The following is a 22,818-nucleotide window of genomic DNA, read 5'->3' as shown; positions in this document are numbered from 1 at the left end:
TAACCTGTTGAAATATGTAGAAGGCAGGAACAGGTAGCCCAGATATTTAAACAGGCCACCTTAGAAGTATATCTTTCATAACTAACGCTATTTAAACCTTACTTTCATCATAATACTTGCTTAGTGACGTTTCCAAATCAAGAAGTTAGGTATCTAGTGTTTACAGTGCATATCGACATACAAAATAAAGAAACATTCTGAATATTTCTAAAATCTAGGTTCAATTGATTCATAGTTTTCCAGTACTTACCCAAAATGTTCTTCGAAATCACTATTCTTTGACTGAACGACAAACATTTCAGCTAATGAGATGATGAAACTACTTATTTCCCTGAAGAAATACAAATCAGTTTGGTGAGTTGGAATTTTGAGATCATTTACATCCTCATATCTAAGATTAATTAAGATATAATTTTTAAATCTAATTGATAACATTGTTCCAACCTTGGCATTGTGGTGCAACACGGATTAATGAGTTTATTCATGATTCATGATATAACGATGCGTAGGTTACTGACTTAAGGATCGAGAACTGAGTTGAGCGCAACTCAATGCACCACTTGTCATACAATTACATAATATCTTATTAAAATATGAGAACCATACGCAAAATACTTCATTTGCAAATTTCCATCATCTGTCCTTCATATTCTACATACTTCTCCCAGTTCACAATTTCTTTCTATTTTCTTGTTGTGTTCTCTTCAACTCTATCTTCTTAGCCTTCTGCTGCAGCTAGGTATTCCACTTCCGATTGCTGTTACATACTACTTATGTTTGTCGCAATAAGTAGCACTTGCCACACTCATAATATACTAAAAAAATAGATTAACACTACAAACCAAAGTGTATATTTATGTGTAAAGCAAAACGGTAACATATAACACTTATAAACAAAAAAATAGAATATTAAATAACACAATGATAACAATTGTTCTAAGAAAACAAACACAAATGAGTTCATTTGATTAACGAAAGTTCCTCGGCATGGTGATAGCTCCAACAGCGTAATGAGAAAGATAAATCTGATAATATTATTCAATTCAAAAGTCCAAAATAATGAAGAATGGTTTAAAAGGACGTTATGACACTATTATAATTTTCAATCACAGGTCAGTGTTATGAATTTAAAAAATAACGTAGGCCGTATGCTAGTACGGGAATCTGTCTGTTGTGACTGTATAAAAGGCCGTCGCCAATTGTTGTGAGTTTATGTCCGGCTTTTTATCACGTGAATTATCCATCAATCGAAATACGACTTGTCTAATCTTAACACTGTGCCAAATCAATGATGTTCAACGGGTATGAGCAGTCTAGTGTCCTTATTGATACTTAATCCGCCTAGCCCGTCCACTTGAATCCAGAACACCAATTACAGCTTCTGTTATGCGAATCTATGCGAATCGTTTATTTCAAGTATACTCGGTTTATATACCAGACAGACAGACCGCATCACACCATAAAATAGAAAATAATATTTGTACCAGATCAAGCCAAATGTGGCTGTGAATGTAGGAGACAATAATCAATAAACGGAATATAATTTGGGAACAGTAAATCGTACAGTAATAATTCATAGTTCAAAATGAAGCTTATAATAAGATGAATATAGATATACACAATCTAATTACTTAATAGTTAAACAATAAGAATATATATATAGAATAATAGTCCATTAATAGGTCCTGGAAGTTACCCGTATTTATATCTTCGATAGGATATAACCGTCGGAGCCAATCAAGTAGAATTATAGATAACAGAGTGGTAGTTTGTATGAGTACCACAATTGATACAGTAAAACAACAGATCTCGAATATAAATGTGCTAAAAAGTGTCTCAAATAAAGTAAAAAATCGTGATCTTTATGTTGTCGTCACTAAAATCATTGACTATACATATCATTATAATATTTGTTATCACAATAATTGCCTAGTCACATTTCAAACATGACGAGTTCGGAGTATAAACCAGCATGTGGAAGAAAGATACATATTGATTATGCCTAAAATCTAAATATAATGGACTCATAGTTTCCATTTCTTATCGGAGGATTTTTGGTTTTTAATATTTTTACAGAATTTTCAGATTATATACATACATTTACTTCGTATATAGCAATTCATTTACTTTAATAGTTGAGATCATGAATGAATTAAAGCTAGACCACTATGGAAAACCTGGATGTACTGGAAGGCCGACTCGTCCTATTTTGGGACTCCTCAGTAGTGCGCATCCACTATCCCGCCTGCAAGATCCGAAACCAGGATTTATCGATCTCGCGCGTGAACGCCTAACCTCTAGACTTTAATTAACCCATGATCCCAACCACTTCTGATATGAATTCATTTATTGTTAGATTAATCAATCATTCGTTTTGTGTATGTGAACGAAATGATAAGGCAATGCTATGGTACTGAATCTCGACCAAAGTGTCCATACAGAGTGAAACGGATATTCGAAGGTCATCTCTTATTTTCATGTTTAGTTGTTTAACTGGTTTACACTGAATACAAACATATTCATCCAATAATGGTGAATATTACCGTAGTAAGTATGATTATAATAGATGAATGTCTGTTCATAATCTCGGTATCCTAAGTGAACCAGTCGAAGAGCCTGACAATTACCATTAATTTCAAGTAGACTCTAACTTTTGCAACAAGAAATTATAAGCTAAAAATTGAAATAGACAGAATGGATTTAGAACAACATATATAAGTGAACAATATATTGTTTTCGATTAGATCCTCATCAGGCTTCACTCTAATAATACAGTAATATTTATATGCATATAGGAAATTATTAAACCAATCAAGGTAGTTTATGAGTCAATGATAACGATGGGATAGATTACATAATCAAAATTAATAATAAGTGAAAAGTACAAATTGATAGTGTAATGTGACAGGTGTACTAGTTGTGATAAGCAATAATAAAGGCTTGAATCAATGTTACATAATAAGGGAAATAGGTCAATGACTAGAAAAAAGAATATAAACACTGAAATAACATTCATAAAAATTATAAGATTACGTAATAAGAAGGAAGTGTTCAGATAATTGGACCGTGAAGTGAATATTTGAGAAGAGAAAAGGGTGGCAGGGTGTGAAGAAAGATAAACGAAGAAAGAGTATAGAAAATAATAATAAACAAAATCATTTCTTAAGGTCAAGAGAGAGATTGGATTCTGTCTAAGAGATGAGATCGAACCCCATAAGGAAAACTAGTAGGAATACGATAAATAACTTTAAATAACTAATTTCTATCAACTATATGACCGCTATCAATCACTTGTTAAAGAACCGAGCTCCGTATTGACTTGACAATACCTTTTCCTAACCACCAAGAGAGGTGTTCACTAACTCTTTGGTTCAGTTGTCTCGTAGTGTGCCCAATATAGCTTTCTCCACAGGAGCAGCTGAATTTATAGATACACATAGAAGTGGCATAACCAGGTAACTTATCCTTTAGTTGAGGAATAACCATAGATCGGCTCGAGTACGATAGACAGATGTCGGCTGAATTAAACGTTCTCTTCACTGCTCTAGTCAATCTATTACGTAGTACATCACCAACTAAATCGCTGTTGAATTGCAGTTTCAGGAAGAGAGGTTTCTTAGTAGCTGTTTATATCTCTATTTTCTTATTTGTTACACTCAAGTGTTTCTTCGGGAAACCTTGTGGATAACCCCTTTCAATCAACATATTATGTATGACCTCTAACTTCTTGTTAATTGAATCGACCGAGTATATCTTCCTAGCTCTATTTGCCAGACATTTGACTAAGTTTCTTTTATAGTGAAGGGGTACAAAGCTTAAGAAGTGTGTGTACTAACTTGAAGAAGAACTTTTCCTAACCACACTTCTACTGATAGAACCGTTTGCTTTTTTGTTTAACAAAACGTCAAGGAAATTTAGTTTATTATCTGGTTCCTATTCACATGTAAATTTAATTGCTGGGTGTTTTTTGTTAAACAGTTCAAGTAGTTTTTCTTTTTCAATGTCCTCATCGACAGTAATGAAAGTATCATCAACGTACCGACAACAGAAATCAAGCTTTTTGATAACATCTTTGAGGGGTCCATTTTCTAGTTTCGCAAGAAGAAAATCAGCAAGGATAGGACCTAGAGGTGAACCCATCGCAATACCATCAATTTGTCTATAATATGTGTTATTAAAGATAAAATGGACATTCATTGTACATTTCAGAAGTAATTCTTTAAGACTGACCTCGGGAATTCCAACACTGATTTGTTTTTCAGGTAATTGTTGGCACACAAAGTCAATAGTCTCAGTTAGTGGCACATTGGTGAAAAGGGAAGCAACATCTAGAGATAACATTCGTTTCGCATTTAAGTTCATATGTTCTACTTTCGAAATGAAATCGAAAACGTCTTTCACGCTTCTGTTGACGATTAGTTTGTGTAAGGGATCTAAGATTCGAACTAGCCACTTCGCAGTTTTATGGTAAGGTGAATTATACATATCTAACACTGGACGAAGAGGAAGATCTGCCTTGTGAACTTTGGGTAGACCATAGAGTCGCGGTTTTGTGTTATTGAAACTGGTTAAGATATATAACATAAACATTTGACTGTACAGTAATTGTATGTATTTTTCACCAAAATCCTAACAAATCTATAGAGTTGAAGTCTCACATCGATGATAGCTAAATTATCAATTGTAGACAGAAAGTAATCACTCTACACAACTCTTCTTGTATCATTATCTATTAATGATGGATATAAGAAATTCAGAATATTTCAAAGTTGAACTCATTATTCTTCGAATCTTGTGACTTCAAGAACGTCTATGCATTCAGATATGAACTACCACTTCTTAGGTGCAGTAGGTTGTAAATGATGGTAAATACAACAACATAACAACATTAATTTCTCAGAACATTGCTAAATGCTTGTAAGTACAGTTTTTCATATTTTATCGAACTCCTATGTAACTCATTCTTGAGTTTAATTTTTCACATATTACTGACTATTGAACCGGAGTAAAACCTTTCAAAAACATAGTGTATTGAAGAAGAACAAAAGTGGGGACAATCGAACGTATTTGAACACAAAATTATAGGATATCTTAGCAAAATTTGAGAACCATACAATGAATACTTTATTTGCAAAATGGTAATCAGTTGTCTCAAACTTGACCTTTCCTTTCGTAAATATCAATTAATCGCCTCAAATTTCAGTGTTTCTTTATTTCCACAGCAATCATTCACTGTTCTCGTTCTCTTTTCTTTGATCTTCTTAACCTTTGCATCAAGTCATTTCACTTTCGATTGATGATACATACTACTTATATCTGTCTAAATCAGTAGCACACTACAACAGTATGAAATTTGTAGAGAATAATTTATCTCATGCATGAATATCACCTGAGAAACCGGAGGCAAAGAGATAGAATTTGAAAGTGACGTATCTCCATGGAATTTTATCGGTCAGAGTAATTGGTAATTATATGAGTAGTTACATTGAACTATAAATGGTCAAAAATAACTAATAAATATAAATGAGTGTACAGTGAGGTGCATAACGACAAGGACACATCTACATAAGTGTACGTACATACGAGTAAAAAAATTACTGCTACAAGAATAAGGTAAATACAGTAAGTTGGACTGAAATGACTGTTGAAGATAGAAACGAATTGAATCATAGGTCACGATATGATTAGTCGGATTTGAATGATCCACCTGACTTCTTATCTTTTAAATTTACTCATATAAGAGTAAACATACTTAGGTGTGTATGTCGTGTTTCCATTCGAAACTTTGTAACATAGTTATTCAAATACACTCACAGTCAACAGCCTTTCGTTCCTGTTTCATTATCAAACATTTGAAATGTGTACTGATAACTTTAACTTTTCAAAATGCCCATAAGCAAGTACAAGTCTTATCAATGTTTTACGGTAGACATGTAATCAATGTCCATGTTTTGATATCGAGATCTTTAATTATTTGAAACATTTTATACCTACATTTTTAGTGAATTTCACTGTTCATTCAAGTCAGACACTAAGATCATGAAGTCAATACTTCACATAAATCCTGAGCACAAATTCGAGTTTGTTTAGAACGAGAACTATTCATTGTACGAATGATGGATTTTTTCAAGATTTACGTCTGTTACTCCCTATGGAGCATAGATCGCCGACAAACATTCTCCAACCCACTCTGTCATGGGCCTTCCTTTCTAGTTCTATCCAGTTCTTCTTCATTCTTCTCATGTCTGTATCCATTTTTCAACGGGATATGTTCTTTAGTCTTCCTCTTTTCTTTTGGCCTTCAGGACTGCATGTGAGGGCTTTTGTTGTGATGCAGTTGGGTGATTTCCTCAATGTGTGTCCCATCCACTTCCAGTAATTCTTCCTGATTTCTTCCTCCACCGAAATCTGGTTTGTTCTCTCCCATGAATGATGAATAAACATTTAAAACATTTAATCCAAAAAGATTGGTCACTTGTTCAGCAATAAATCGATTGATTAATAGGTATAGTGTTTTGGAAGAGTGGAAACCATCCGCTTAAACGCTCAAAACATTGTTTCTTTTGCAACCCGTATTGACAAAAATTACGCTAGGCAGAGCTAATAGTAGCTAAAGGACTTATTCCAGTGAAATTAATTTCTCCGTATACAGGTGATGAACGGATTCATCAAAGACGGATACATGTTAATAATGCTGTCATTGAATGAACAAGCAAAAATCATGCTAATATGGTTCTTAGATCATTCATTTAACTCCATCATACTATATATTGAATGTAAATAAGATCACAAATTACAAAACAGAATAAGTTGTTCGCGTTTCACTAAATCAGATGGAGACAAAGTAGCTTTTCGTTCTTTTCATTATAACAATCCTAGACCAGATCAATTGTCCCATTTCAACGGTTTTTCCTTAGTCTCTCAAAAAGACAGTGCATCAACTCCCTCAAAATTCACGGTACACTTTACTGAGGACTGTTTACAACTTCAAGACCTAGGTCAAGTAGTAATTCCTGATGATCACTTTCAAGTCCTTGACATGAAAAAGTTTATTACAGGAGCTTACTAATTTCAGTCCTTAATATCAACACTGAGAAAAGAATGGACTTGTTATAGATGCCCCCCTCGGGCTACTGCAGGTCCCAATCCCGGATAAAGGAGGAAGATTGAGCATAAGGTAAGCCACCCCATCCCGTCGAAAAAAACTCGGTCAAAAGAGCAGCATATCCACAACTCAAGAACATCTAGAACTCAAAACAATTGTCAACTAACACCAAGATCAGAATTCTCAATACAAATGTCAAGACAATTCTACTGTATGGGGCGGAAAACTGGAGAACTACCAAAGCCATCATCCAGAAGATACAAGTATTTATTAACAGATGTCTACGCAAAATACTTCGAATCCGTTGACCAGACACCATCAGCAGCAACCTACTGTTAGAGAGAGAGAGAACCAAATTTCAGTGGAGGAAGAAATCAGGAAGAAGCAATGGAAGTGGATAGGACACACATTGAGGAAATCACCTAAATGTGTCACAATTCAAGTTCTCACATGGAATGCTGAAGGTTAAATGAGAAAAGGAAGGTCAAGAAACATTACATAGACAAATGGAGACAGATATGAGAAAAATGAACAAAAGTTGGATAGAACTAGAAAGGAAGGTCGAGGACAGAGTGGGTAGGAGAATGCTGGTCGACGGCCTATGCTCCATTGGTAGTAACAGGAGTAAGTAAGAAAGGAAGTAAGATAACAATCAAGTGAATTTTACAATAAATTGTAATTCATTAAATTCAAATACATAGGACAATAACAAGATGTCAAATGGTTAAATAATGATAACCATAATAAAACAGTTTGAATAAATATTTTGATATAGGAAGTACATAAACATTTAGGATAATCAATCAATTCATTAAAGCATGAAAACTGTATATTGAGAAGTGTATGAAAAATAATTTAAATAGACTTTTGTTCTTTGAGTTGGATGGTTTGATTGTGGACCTTACATTGTTCTTTTAAACAATATCATCCGCACAAAATTCAGATAGATATGATATACGGGAAATCATTTTGTATGAGGAAATAATGAAGATAGGGAGAACAAAAACAAACACATAGGAGGTATAAAGAATTAGCCTGACTCAAATTCACTTAGTATGGTTTGTTTGAATATTTTCATTGATGATTAGGACTGCAACTGGTCAGTCTTTAATTGGCATATGTGCATACTGTGCGTATTGCCTCGATTTAGCCTTAAATCATAAGCGTGGTAAGCAAAGATGGATAATGGCTAGCAGTGGAATCCAGGACGCGCCCTTTCTCTCACACATTTCCGCTCATTTGTCTCTCCTAATTATATGAACTATCCAAATTTTATTCAATTATTACGTAACTCACCTTAATTGTTTTCAACTACCTCTAAAAATTATTCAATTATTACGTAACCCACCCTAATTGTTTTAATTACCTCTAAAATAATCACATTTTTGATCTTATCTGTCTTTGAACTTCACTCAACTTATACGCCACCCTTCATTCTAATACCTAATAACCTCTGACCTTTCCTTGCCCATAAATAAATATATATATATATAGTTATCAATCCTTTACATTCACTTATGTCAGTCGTTCCATCCTATTTATTATCCCAATGCTAAAATTCTAATACATATTTGGTTGTAAGCAGCTGATGAGAAACCACGAAATATAATGAATTCAAAGATACTCTTCGGCTTTTCTGATCTTTTGTAAATTGTGCATTATTGACTCATGAGTTACCCTAGGTAGGTTATCTTTGACATATATATGCATATAAATCTAACTCTATCTTAGAGTAAGGCATGATGAAAATGTAATTAGATGGATTAACGTTTGTTGATATACTATGTCTCTTTTTTAATTTAACATAATGCTTATACTCTTACGACTTCTACCAATATGGGATTGGAAACGACAACTTCATGTCTGTGCTAATGTGGTATGGCAACTCGAACTGATGTACGTACGTATGAAGTTCTACGTTGTAACTGACTGACTGAAATGGTACTAGGAACATATCTGATCTGTTATTCAATGTATAAAAACAAGTATGATCATGCTTTAGTAACCCTCCTACAATTAATTCTGCTTACGCTTAATTTTTGTCAAGTCTTTCAGTTAACTAACAGACAGTGTTATTCGAACAGTAAGAATTTGTCTATTATTATGATTACCATCATGTCTGTGTAAACGTATATGCTTAAATCTTATTAATTACCTTAGCTTTACCTTGCCTTATTTCATCTTGATTCGATTTCACTATAAATTTGCCTCTATATTCGCTTTCTAATACATAAATTACCTTATGTGCTCCTATTCGCCTCGAACGACTCATAACTGTGTTATCTATAGTATCTGCTAATAAACTGTAGTCATCGCTTCTTGTTACCTTCAGAATTCATTCACTCTTAGGAATTATTTAATGTTGGTTACCATGGTGATTGTTAAACGAAGTCAAACCATTACAACAATACTATTATCTAATCAAATCTTGATATTTTTCTACTACTACTACTACTACTACTACTACTACTTCTGTTATATCCCAAAGAGATTTATGAATGCTAACTTTGAGGACTATTTATGGATCAATATGGTACGCATATTCCTATTGTATAATTGCTAATTAACTTAACCATTCATATCCATGTTCCTTTTATTATAAGCTTTATTTTGACCTATGGACTATTATTATACGATATACCATTCTTGAGTTATCCCAAGTCTATTAACTACTGTTCCCCATATTCCCAGCCACATTTGGCTAAATCTTGTATAAATGTTATTTTCTATTTTATGGTACGATGTGGTCAGTTTGTTTGGTATATAAACGCAGTATGTTTGGAATATAATGATTCATGTTACAGAAGCTGTTATTGGTGTTCTGGACTGAACTGGTTGGGCTAGGCAGAAAGCAGGACCGATAAGTACTCAAGACTGCTCGAACGGGTTTCGTGTGTCATTGGTTCGACTGATAAATTCTCTGATCTCTAACAGGCGAGTAGAAGATAATAACAACTCCTCACGCACACGATATATCAATCACAACAACAACAACTACTACTTACAAGTTGTAAGCTTCTATAGTGAATTCATTAAATGATAAACTTAACATTATCCTATTTAATTGCTTCTTTTTGGGAAGCGAAACCCGACCCACTCGTCGCCGTCGTGCCTCCTGGATAGTGGGGACTTCTTTTTGATTTACAATAGTAATACAAAACAGAAAGAACACCGGAGAATTTCTAGAAGCTTGGAACTCAGGTCAATCAGCAATAAACAAGCACATTGAAATCAATCCAATTTATCAACTAATCAGGAAAATTATGCCGAAACATAGGAACAAAAATCAAACCAACGGGAGATACAACCTAAACGAAGAAATAAACAATGACAGATTTAAGGTCAACAAGAACCAATCAACATCGAGATGTACAGGACAGACTGTGGACCACATGTGGAAAGAATCAAACACTTCGCTTCTAGAAGAAGTTTGTGCTAACGATGTCGTTCGGAAGGACGATGAAAGCTCCACGACTAAACCATCCAGTACAGAGAATAAAACTCCATCAAAATCACCCACCTGAGCTACAAATCTTCTCCACCGTCTCAAAACACCTCTTATTTATCAAAAGTCATTTGATTATAACATATATTTAATAATTGGTATATATTTAATTAATTCATGCCTAACCAAAGTGTACAGAGTTTAATGATTAATTAACTATTATATATTGAAAGTGATTCAAATGAATTAGATATCCATAGTTATTGGTTCATAATTAAAAAGGGAGAGTTGGATTGTTCATTTTCATTTCATTTATACTATAAAGTAAATTTAAAAAAAGAGAAAAGTGGATGAAGGGGTTATTCGTTCAAACGTTTACTGAATTGATTATTTTCAACCTCTTACTTACTTACTTACTTACGCCTGTTACTACCAATGGAGCATAGGCCGTCGACCAGCATTCTCCTACCCACTCTGTCCTCGACCTTCCTTTCTAGTTCTATCCAACTTTTGTTCATTTTTCTCATATCTGTCTCCATTTGTCTATGTAATGTTTCTTGACCTTCCTTTTCTCATTTAACCTTCAGCATTCCATGTGAGAACTTGAATTGTGACACATTTAGGTGATTTCCTCAATGTGTGTCCTATCCACTTCCATTGCTTCTTCCTGATTTCTTCCTCCACTGAAATTTGGTTCTCTCTCTCTCTAACAGTAGGTTGCTGCTGATGGTGTCTGGTCAACGGATTCGAAGTATTTTGCGTAGACATCTGTTAATAAATACTTGTATCTTCTGGATGATGGCTTTGGTAGTTCTCCAGTTTTCCGCCCCATACAGTAGAATTGTCTTGACATATGTATTGAGAATTCTGATCTTGGTGTTAGTTGACAATTGTTTTGAGTTCTAGATGTTCTTGAGTTGTGGATATGCTGCTCTTTTGACCGAGTTTTTTTCGACGGGATGGGGTGGCTTACCTTATGCTCAATCTTCCTCCTTTATCCGGGATTGGGACCTGCAGTAGCCCGAGGGGGGCATCTATAACAAGTCCATTCTTTTCTCAGTGTTGATATTAAGGACTGAAATTAGTAAGCTCCTGTTAAGATGTCTACATTCTGAACAAATTGTTTCAATAATATTATTTAGTCATAAAATTTGGTCTATTGAAATCATCGACGAATCAACGTTAAACTACCTTTGAAAACTTAGGGGAAGTGAACTGCCATTTCCTGATAGCGTGCGACTACTCATCAGTTCACGTTCTAGATCTCGCACACTATACTCGAACCTAGGATCTTCAGTTACGTATGAACGCTTGAACTCTTGTTATAACTTGTGACCTGGACGACCTGTTAATGTAGAACGTGCTAATACCGCCAATTAGAGAGCAGTGATTTATCGAACGGACCAATGATGCATAAAACCTGTGTGAGCAGTCTAGAGTACTTATAGGTCCTGCTTTCTGCCTAGCCTAGCCGTTTATGTCCAGAACACCAATAACAGCCTTTGCGGTATGAATCATTATATTTCAAACATACTGGGTTTATATACCAAACAGACAGACCACATCGTACCATAAAATAGGAAAGAAGATATGTAGAAGATTTGGCCAAATGTGGCTGTGAATAAGGGAGATAGTAAATGGTAGACAGGGCATAATTGAAGAGTGGTATATCGTATAACAATAGTTCATAGGTTAAAATAAAGCTCATAATAAGGAAGACATGAATATGAATAGTTCAGTTATTTACTAATTATACGATAAAGAATACATGCATATTATTAGTCTATAAATGGATCCCAAATTTACCATTCACTATTCTCATCAGGACATTACAACTCTAGACCACTGAGCCCGAATTCAACGGTGTTAAGGTTTAACTTCAACACTGATCGGTTCACGATTTCAATGAAATTCAACAAACGTCACAATTCCTTACTGAAGATAAGATTTTATAATGACATATTTTAGCTACTAGCACAATCACGAACATGCGTTTCGTCCAAATCCGAAATCGTTAGATAGAGATACTTAAATTTCAGCCTGAAAATCCAGCCCTACAAATAACACCACATGTTATTTGACTTGAAACTAATGGTTGGAATAGTCTTGATCATCTGTATAATGAATTCTATCAAGGTGATCTGAAATCTCGTTTAAAATAATTCTAATCGGTTACCATTTCCTTGTCTAACATCGTGGTAATACTTTGTCTTGAATAGGAATAATGGCTATCATTTAATGTCTGTCAACTTCAATCATCCGAACACAATACTGCATGCACCGGAAAGCTAACTGGAAAAATATGTTCATTTACAGCCGTTAATACTGATGAACATAGCAAATAATTTGAATAATTATTTACAACATATACTATCCTTACTCTGCAAACATCATTAGGATTAGGGCAGATCGCTTCTCCTTCAATTCGTTCAGTGTGTATTTTGGCTACACCGTTATCACAGCGAAACGATTTACCATCAATGATGACTTGGACACCACCAGAACATGAGTACTGAAAAATATGAAAATCATTATTGCATAAAGCTAATTATCATATGACTATAATTCGATGGAAGTTTACAAAGTTTAATGCATATAGAATGATGCTGATTCATACAGACTGTTTACTCTATTGTATGTTTCTGAGATTCGATTTGTATGACCGAGAGAACAAAGTATCTTTCAAACTCTATATATTCTATAATCTAGTTGATTTGTTCAGTTTTCCAAATTACATGTATTGATTTTTGACATGATTCATATAACTACTAAAAACGTCTTATTATACATTTCTATATAGACTTGACTTCCACGCCCCCAAATACCCTGGTACGGCCGAGAGTGGGGAGAGGCCACTCTCCCTCCCGAAATGCTCTCACTTGACCATGCGTATACAGCCTCGACCAGGGAAGTCCTACTCACTGCATTCTCGTGGCATTATTGTTGTCTACGAAATTGAGAGGACGGAAAGAGGATGTCCGATGCTTTAAGAGGGTCGGTGGACACGGAGGATCCACTTAGGGGAGTTGAAAAACCCTGATTCCAAACCAATGGTGCACGTGGGTTTCAGTACTGTGAGGGAACAAATGGAGTATGAATAAATCGTTGGTCACCGGCTACTATGGAACTGCATCTCCATACGATGCTCCACAGCCGTGTGGATCAGATCTTCAGGTCAAAGGCTCCGAAAGTGGCCCCTTAAGAAAACCACCAGCTTCGGTTTGGGCACCTGGGCAGTATCACAGCTCTCACACAAATCAAATGAGATTTGTGCAGTGCATATATATCTGGTGCCCCTTTGTACCAATATTTATGTGTTTAAATATGATTTCAACAATATAGAATTAAATTCTACCAAATATTTCACATTCAAAACTATTCTGAAGAGAATGAACGTATCCAGGATAATAGTTTTCAAAATTACCTGATGGCAAGTTGCTTTAATTCGAGGATCTTGTGTTGCTTTTCCATTCAATCGAGCTTTCCAAGCTCCCTTATGGGTAATACATACTGAATTATTCCCGAAAGCTTGACCAAATATATTTCCCCTTTGTGCTAACATAAAGAGAAAAAAAACAAATGATTATTGTTAATATTGACAATGTCAACTAAATGTAATGTATGTGCTCTTTGAAATTTATTCATTGTCAAGATGATATTCATGTTTCATCAGTATTTATATTTTTGTATAGGTTTTTCGAATCTGCACTTATATAACTCTGAAGAGACCAGAAGGAAGTTCGGAGCAATTTCGCTATTGTTTGATCATCCATGAGTATTTAGTTAGTTAAGTGACTGTTCATAAAATCTACTCAGAATGTTGATAGAGTTACTAGCAGCCTCAAGTCTCAGTAAAGGCAAAGGTTGGGAGTAGATTAACAACCTCACCTCTTAAAAAAGAACTCATCTAATAAACGCTAATGTGAGTCATAGAATCCAAAGAATTATATCAAAACTTTATTGTTTAAAAATCGTCAAGGCATCTTAACCTCTAGCTAAACCTGAGATTAAACCCAAACTTGAATGGTATAGAATTATATCCTATCCTTGTCTTTAACATGACCACAAACTATTATTAATATTGTCATTATTATTATTATCGTTACTATTTCATTTGAAAGTGTCCCATTTGTTTTATTTATTTCTCATACCGCTTTGATTTTACCCATAACCTTTTTTATACGTCATTTGCTTAAACCCTATCAACAGCTTAATTTATGAAGAAAAAAACATTTCAGTTGTGATATGTGTTACTGATGTCAACAGATATAAGTAGTATGTACCATCAATAGAAAGTGGAATACCTAGAGGCAGAATATTGGGAAAATAAAAGAAAGAAAAGGACGAGAACAGAGAATAGTTGGTATGGAAATGAAGGAACAATGAAGTCTGAAACAATTGATTGTAAATGAAATATTTACTGTATGGTTTTCAGACTTGAATAAGATGTTCTGTAATGTTGTACTAAAATACATCTAGTTGTCCACACCTGTATTCTCATTCACTATCATACCACTTCAACTCTGGGATGCAAATACATCTAGCTAATGAGTCCCAGATAAGATAAAATGCGCGTCCTAGATTCCACTGCTAACCATTATTTATTTTTGTTTATGGATTTTATTATACAAATATTGTAAACACTTGTAAACTTACCAACTGGAATATTTAAACTATGATCACAGTAGGTCATAAGTGGTTCCTCGAAAAATTGCTTCGTTGGCTGTATTGAAAGAAGGATCATTGTAACACCAGTAGTATTATTAATATTTCATTATTAAATATTTAAAAGGAATGTTTATACAAAATAACTAAGTGGATTATTACTAGGAAACTAATTCAAAATAATAATTTAGAGTATACGATGATCGTCTATGTGGAATATGTATCATAACATCATAAGAACAATGGTCTCTGAAGTAAATCACAAATTCTTTATGGAATTGAAATACTTTCTGTCGTTTCTTTATTGGAACATAAACCACAATGAGATAATGGAGGAGATTTGTAGCTCAGATGGATGATTTTTGATGGACTTTTGTTACATGAGCTGAATGGTTCAGTCATGGAGCTTTTATAGTTCTTCTGAATGACATCATCAGCATAGTTTATACTGAAGAACAAAACTACCCCCACCCATGGAGGAGCATAGGCCGCCTACCAGCATTCTCCCTTCAACCCTGTCCTCAACAATCCTTTCCACTTCTTTCCAGTTAACATTCATCCTTTTCATATCTGCTTCTATTTCACGGCATAATGTGTTCTTTGGCCTTCCTCTTTTCCGTTTCCCTTCCGGATTCAATGTTAGGGATTGCCTCTTGATACAGTTTGGTGATTTCCTCAATGTATGTCCTATCCACTTCCAACGTCTTCTCCGAATTTCCTCTTCAGTTGGAAGCTGGTTTTCCTCTCCCATAAAACGCTGTTGCTGATAGTATCCGACCAGTGAATGTTTAGTATGTTGTGTAGACAACTTTTTATGAATAATTTTATCTTCTTGAAGATGGTTGTAGTAGTTATCCATGTTTTAGCTCCGTTCAGTAGAACTGACTGTCTTGAAGTTCATATTGAAGATTCTCACTTTGAAATTAGTTGATAGTTGTTTTGAGTTCCATATGTTCTTCAATTGTAGAAATACTGCCCTTGCTTTGCCGATCCTCGCCTTTACATCTGGATCCTATCCTCCTTGTTCATCAATGATGTTTTGATAACTGAAAACATTTTCTCTACAACTAATCTTCTATCTCATTTGATTTTATACATTTAAATATCTTACAATGGGTTATATAAACATAATTTGTTGTTATTTATATCATTTAACTTAAGTTGAAGCAGATATGAAAAGGGTGAAGGTTAACTAGAAAGAATTGGAAAAGATTGCCCAGGACAAGTTTGGATGGCAAATACTGGTGTGAGGCCTATGCTCCTCCATGGGCGGAGGGTAACAGGGGCAAGTAAGTAAGTAACTTAAGTTGTAATCTTTACTCGTATACTGTTGTATTTATTCATTGTTCCAAATATATCATAGAATGAAGTCACATAATAAGAACAACACAAAATAGGAAGCCTCATAATGTTCTATTGAATATATTCGAATAGTGTTTAGTGGAATATCATCAGTCAGTCAGTCAGTTAGTTACGACTTAGGACCAGGTATATAAATATGTATCGGTCCAAGTTGCCACACCTCATGAACACAACAACATATGGAATATGAAGATAAAAAATAATGTACAATTTTTTTAAGGATCAACTTTCTATTTACAAATATTTATGAATAATGATAGATTCTTTAGCAGTGCACATCCACGATCCCGTAGTTGGCATTTGAATTCAGGACCCCTAGACCACTGAGCCGGCATCCAACGGTGTTAATGTCTGACTTCCATCGATCCATGAATGACTGCGCAACCATTTTCATGTTTACATAAATCTCAGAAAATTTGATGTTTTGCTTGACAATCTAGTTCAAGCTCTTTGAAAGAGATTTTTACAAACATAACATTTCTTAAATTCACTTAGTATTGTTTGTTTGAATCTTCTCATTGACGTTTTTAGGACTGCAACTGGTCAGTCTTTAATTGACATATGTGCATACTGTGCGTATAGCTGAGTGGATAACACGATGTCGTTTGGAGCGAAAGGTACTGAGTTCGAGTCCAAGAGTGAACATCAACTCGGAGATGCAGGTACATCCAGCTGACGAGTCCCAAATAGGACGAAACGCGCGTCGTGGACTCCACTACCTGTCACTATCCATCTTTGCATAACATTTATTGTTTATGTAAATAAATGCTTATTATTAGTTTATCTTGCGATTCGAATTAATTTTCAAGTAAACACTGTGAACGTCATTTAGGATGAAACGAAGATGGTGTAGTGCCGCGATTCGTTAATCGTTTACTTCGATGACCGTTATAATTCTAATCTCAACGGTGCATAAGATCAGAAGACAAAGGATAGCAGCAACTACAGTTTATTGTCGAATAACTCAGGTCAGAAAGCTAACAACACCTGAGCGAATATCAACGAGCGAGTGAGCGGCAAGCGAGAGAGCGAGTGAACAGGCGAACAAGCAAAGGAAGCGAACGAACGAATAGCAAGTAATTACATAGGCAATTTATAGTCAGATTTAATAAGGGCACAGTAAAACAAAACGAAGGCTGATAATAGTATTTGCGTGAATACTGTTACGTCGCGAGATTATTGCGTTGCTAAATATTGCGTATTGCGATAAGACTACACGAAATTCTACCGATTGACCAAATTCAGATATCCTAGTACGACCCCAATGCTATTCCCCAACCTCCAGTAAATCAGAACACAGCCGTTAAATAAGAATTGTTTATGGGGTCACAAGCAGGTCAAAAATGATTTACAGACAAGGCATTTTTATACAGTTAAGATGACTATGAACAGTAACCAATGGAAAGAAAGGATACGTAAAGGTTATAATTAGGACAACTCAAAATTGACCAATAGGAAAACGACACGTGAAAGTCATAGTTCGGACAACTGTAAATAATGACCAATAGAAAATAACATGCGAATTATGTGAAGAGTCTGAAAACATACCACTTTACATTCGAGATAATTTTTGGGATATTCCTGTGAATATCCTAACAAATACATATATGGGGAGGAGTATGAGTCATCGAATGATATTTAAGCAGTCAACATTTTGGATAGAGCGTCATGTGCTCTAGTGGTATAGCAGTGCAAAGAATATGCAAATTGTTACTATCCAAATGACGATGTCTGTTAAGTAAGTGAATAAAAAGGGCTTAACCAAAATTGACTATAACCGAAATTGATTGTAGGATGATTGCTATAATGGATAGATATTTACACTCAAACTAGATAGGATATGATTAGTACTAAACAATAAAAAAACACTGACCTGAATAAGAGGACATTTATCTACCAATGCACCGGTACCTCCATAATCAGGAGCACCTTTGAAATATTGTTCTTGTGGTTGTAAATACTTCATATATTGTCCTATGGCACAAGTCCCAAAAGCCTTGTGATGATAGCACATCAAAGAATCCGCTTCTTCACAGTAAGGTTCCATGCTTTTCCCTCTGAAATAAAATAGACATTAATACCACTTAAAACGTATTCAATATATAGGCTGTGAATACTGTCAACAAGGTCATGATTTTAAGAATGTTATTATTATTGATATTATTATTACTAATACTACTATTAATGACAATAAGCATGAGTGCTATAGTGAAGTAATTGAATGAATCTTACTCTAGCTTCATTTTCATCATGTATGCATAGCAACTTTCCCTGACAAAGGTGCAGCCTAAATTCTTCCCATAATTCCAGTCTTCAGCAACTGAATAATTGACATCCCACCAACTATATTTAAATCAGAAGAAGATATTTAATCAATAATAAAATGTAATACAATGAAACAGATTTCAAATTAACTTTATATTCTCAAATGTTAACAATCATTTAGGATAGCTGTTTTCACTGTGATTTCCTGTTGGGGATGTTAAATACCCAGAACTTACTTGGTAAATGACTTATTTTTGTAATTTTATTTTGAAAATTTGAATTTCTTTGTTTTTGCGCCAAAAGCGATCCATTCACCTTCGAGTCGTATTTCCCACATGGAAATATCTTAAACGCTATTAGTCCGTTATATCTTTTTAGTGTGCTATTTTGTAATGCTTCCAAAGGACAACTTTGTACTGTATAAATATGTTTGATTTCTTCCTAGTGTGGTTGCTTGTACTTTAGCTGTTTACGGAGTATATTTTCCCCTACTTCGTCTTGGACTTCTTCCTCTAGTTAGCAGGGTCTGGTACAACAGATTAGATTAGCCTATCGTGCCACTGTGTCATTAACCTCCGTTCGTATACCGAGAAAATCGAACTAGAATATCATTTCTCTAGATAAATTTGCTTCTTTTTTTGTTAGTGATTCAGAATTCAGCTAATGTAACTGTCTGAACAAATAACTCACTTACTTGATAACTTACCTACGCCTGTTACCCCTCGTGGAGGAGCATAGGATACACACCAGTATTCTCCATCCCAATAAGTGATATGAATTGTAAAGCTAATACATCTAATTTCATATTACTAGGAAAACAATTTAGTAGATAATTCAAAATATACAATAAAGATACTCAGGGATTCTAGATTGACATATTTATGATACATTTAATTGTATTGATTTACCCAGAATCTTGGAAGAATGCTAATGTTAATCTTGAAACGACAGTTTTCACTCCTGTCACACCTGCCATTATTTCATCCTATAATGAACACAAATAAATGAATAGAATTAATCAGATGGTGTTCGTCTCGATGTTGCCGTACATTGAAAATAATAATTCAAAGAAGAACTTAACTAACCACTAAGCATCCAAATTTAATCATTATATTACGATGTTTACTAATTAGTTAAAGATTAATAACATCTGTTTAGTTCGTATCGATTAAGTTCTATTAATTAATTCACGATGTAGCCCCTAATTTAAGGAACTCGATATCTCATGTTTTATGTTTCAATAGTTGATGATTGTGAGCATTTGACAAGAAGACCTAAACTTAGATTTCGTACTAGTTAATATTTTTAAGTATGGTGTAACACCGGCTCAGATCCCACAAGAATAACATTTTAATCAGAACTATATATGTCATTTCATCTTGCAAGTACTGACTATCAGGAAATACCAATCCTGTATTGCTATCGAGTCTTTTCGTCCATATTATCACATTTTATGACTTTTCATTGTGATACATTAAATCAGACTACAGTATAATATAAGCTACAGTTTATTCAAACTGTTTACTCATATTGTATCGTAATCGAATAAAAATTGAATATCCCTAACTCATTCACATTAGTGTGATGTAATTCTTCTAGGTTTATAGGTAAAGTAACCGATGTTTCTTCATTTTTGCGATTATAACCACAAAACTTTAGATCTCTCATAAAAATAGGGTTTGCTAAACAAAAACATTTAGTTTCTTCATAATTCAACTTATATTTAAGTGGTGTGCACTTCACAGTAAATCAAGTGAGTAGTTTTGTGGTGTGGTCTACTTATATCCACATAAGTAGTATATAATGATGGTCAGACATCGAATGTATTTGGCAGAAGATCGATAAGGAAAGAATTGAGATGAAGCGCAATGGATGTAAAAATGCATGAACAATGAAATCAGAGAAGATGGACTGATATTTGTAGAAGGAAACAGTTAAGATTGTGCTTAAATACATTCGATTGTCCCCACTCGTATTTTATTCACTACAATACTACTGAAACATTGTAACAAAAGAACAAAGAGACAATAATGAAATGATCTTTTTCTTCAAATAAATAAATTTTTACTTACACCAACTACTCGCTTTTCAAAATGTGAACCAACTGTACCTTCTCCACCTTCATTCTCTAAGTCAATTCCATCCAAGTTAGGGCAGTTATAATGTTTGCGTCCTTCATCCTAAGCAAGAATAAATAAATTTTCAATGGAAAATAATTTCTTATCATAACAAATAATAGTTCTTAAATGAAATAAGGTTTACATTCAAAAACACTTTTACTTAGGTATATATGATTGAATATATATGAGTTGGGATAAACGACAAGGTGTTTTGGAAATAAATTCTTATATTATTTTATTATTTATTTAAACACATAAATATTGGTACAAGGAAGCACCAGATACATATGCGCCATACAAATCTCATTCGATTTGCTTGAGGGCTGTGATACTGCCCAGGTGCCCGAACTGAAGCAGGTGGTTTCCTTAGGGGACGACACCCGGAGCCTTTGACCTGAATGTCTGATCCACAAGGTAGTGGAGCATCGTGAGGAGATGCAGTCCCATGGTAGCCGGTGATCAATGATTGATTCGTACGCCATTTGTTCCCTCAGGATACTGGAGCCCATGTACACCATTGGTTTGGAATCAGGGTTTTCCAACTCCCCTAGGTGGATCCTCCACATCCACCAACCCGGTTGAAGCGCCGGATTTTCGCTTTTCGTCCTCTCACTTTTGTGAACAACACCCCTGCCACGAGAAGGCAGTGAGTAGGACTTCCCTGGCAGAGGCTATATATTCGCTGGCCATGTCAGAGCATTTCTAGAGGGAGAGCAGACTCTCCCCACTCTCGGCCGTACCAGGGCATTTGGGGGCAAAAAATTTTTTTCTAAATTCTTATATAACTTGAAGTGATATGTCGGTGATATTTAGGAACGGCATAGTGACAAAGTGCTAATATCTGTTATTATGTCATCTGATGCTTTCTATACATCTTATGTGAATATAAGGTATAAGTAATATGGCTCAGTTCATATAATTGTTACTCATTCGATTATTGTTCATTATAATACTTTACATTTTTGGATAGATACGTAAATCTAGAATGTTTCAGTTCATTCTTAAGTATTGTGCAAATTCTTAAATCCTCATGAGAAATATGCATTTTATATTAAGCCAACAAGTTTATAAATAATGAATATACATTTCGATTACACTGAGTGTTAGTTTGACACAATTACTTACCAGTAACGCTGGTGTAACAATTGATGAGAAAGGTTTTATAAAAGATCCAACCGCTGTAACCCATGGACGAACAATGCGTTTAACAGTATTTTCACTGAAATGGAACACAACAAAAAAAAAATTTAGAAAACGAAATATGAAAATATAACTGATTTTAATTTGCTTAAAGTTATTATACCTATGTATTACATCATATTGTGGTGGTGTATATTGTGTTTGTTTTTCCAACCCAGGATATACCAGTCTCGAGCCAGAGCCCTTAAACGATATACCACTGAACTGGTATACAACGGTGTTAACGTCTAAATTCAACTGATCCACGAAGTTGAGCAACCATTCATCAATTGTCTTCAGTGAGTTCCTATCTCACGATAGACGTCGTTTGAACTCCACTGGTCGCTGCTTCTCACTAGAGCTTCTAGATATACTTCTCGAAGTCACTAGTGAGCATATGATTATATTAATAATCAGAAGGGGTTTTGTGGAGATTTAATATTTTTCATATGACTGGTAGGTCCTGGTTTCGAATCTCGCGAGGGTGGGATCGTGGATGCGCACTGCTGAGGAGTCCCATTATAGGACGAAACGGCCTTAAAGCAGTGCTTCCAGGTTTTCTATGGTGGTCTAGCTTCAATTGACTCACCCTTTCAACTATGAAAAATACTAAATCTTAACAAAACCCCTTCTGATAATTAATATAATTCATTATTATTTATCTATAGTTGAGATCG

The 22,818-nt window shown here is 34.6% G+C and overlaps 1 protein-coding gene across 1 annotated transcript in view; it reads right to left on the bottom strand.

The window, feature by feature from the left end:
* Positions 1–5,800: 5,800 nt before the first annotated feature.
* The window catches only part of Smp_090110 (invadolysin (M08 family)), a gene marked incomplete at both ends in the record, with an annotated part of 25,923 nt that continues 8,905 nt past the window's right edge, over positions 5,801–22,818 (bottom strand). The window contains 9 exons of the mRNA XM_018789831.1: positions 5,801–5,833; positions 12,913–13,062; positions 13,975–14,105; positions 15,207–15,273; positions 18,451–18,634; positions 18,810–18,920; positions 19,751–19,827; positions 20,915–21,022; positions 22,088–22,249. Of these exons, the coding sequence (XP_018646418.1) occupies positions 5,801–5,833; positions 12,913–13,062; positions 13,975–14,105; positions 15,207–15,273; positions 18,451–18,634; positions 18,810–18,920; positions 19,751–19,827; positions 20,915–21,022; positions 22,088–22,249 (1,023 nt within the window). The remainder of the gene's footprint in view (positions 5,834–12,912; positions 13,063–13,974; positions 14,106–15,206; positions 15,274–18,450; positions 18,635–18,809; positions 18,921–19,750; positions 19,828–20,914; positions 21,023–22,087; positions 22,250–22,818) is intronic.

The sequence above is a fragment of the Schistosoma mansoni genome (assembly GCF_000237925.1).
Source record: "Schistosoma mansoni, WGS project CABG00000000 data, supercontig 0132, strain Puerto Rico, whole genome shotgun sequence".
NCBI classification, from domain to species: domain Eukaryota; kingdom Metazoa; phylum Platyhelminthes; class Trematoda; order Strigeidida; family Schistosomatidae; genus Schistosoma; species Schistosoma mansoni.
Note: the sequence above shows the minus strand (reverse complement) of the source record. Positions and strands in the feature narration are given on the sequence as shown.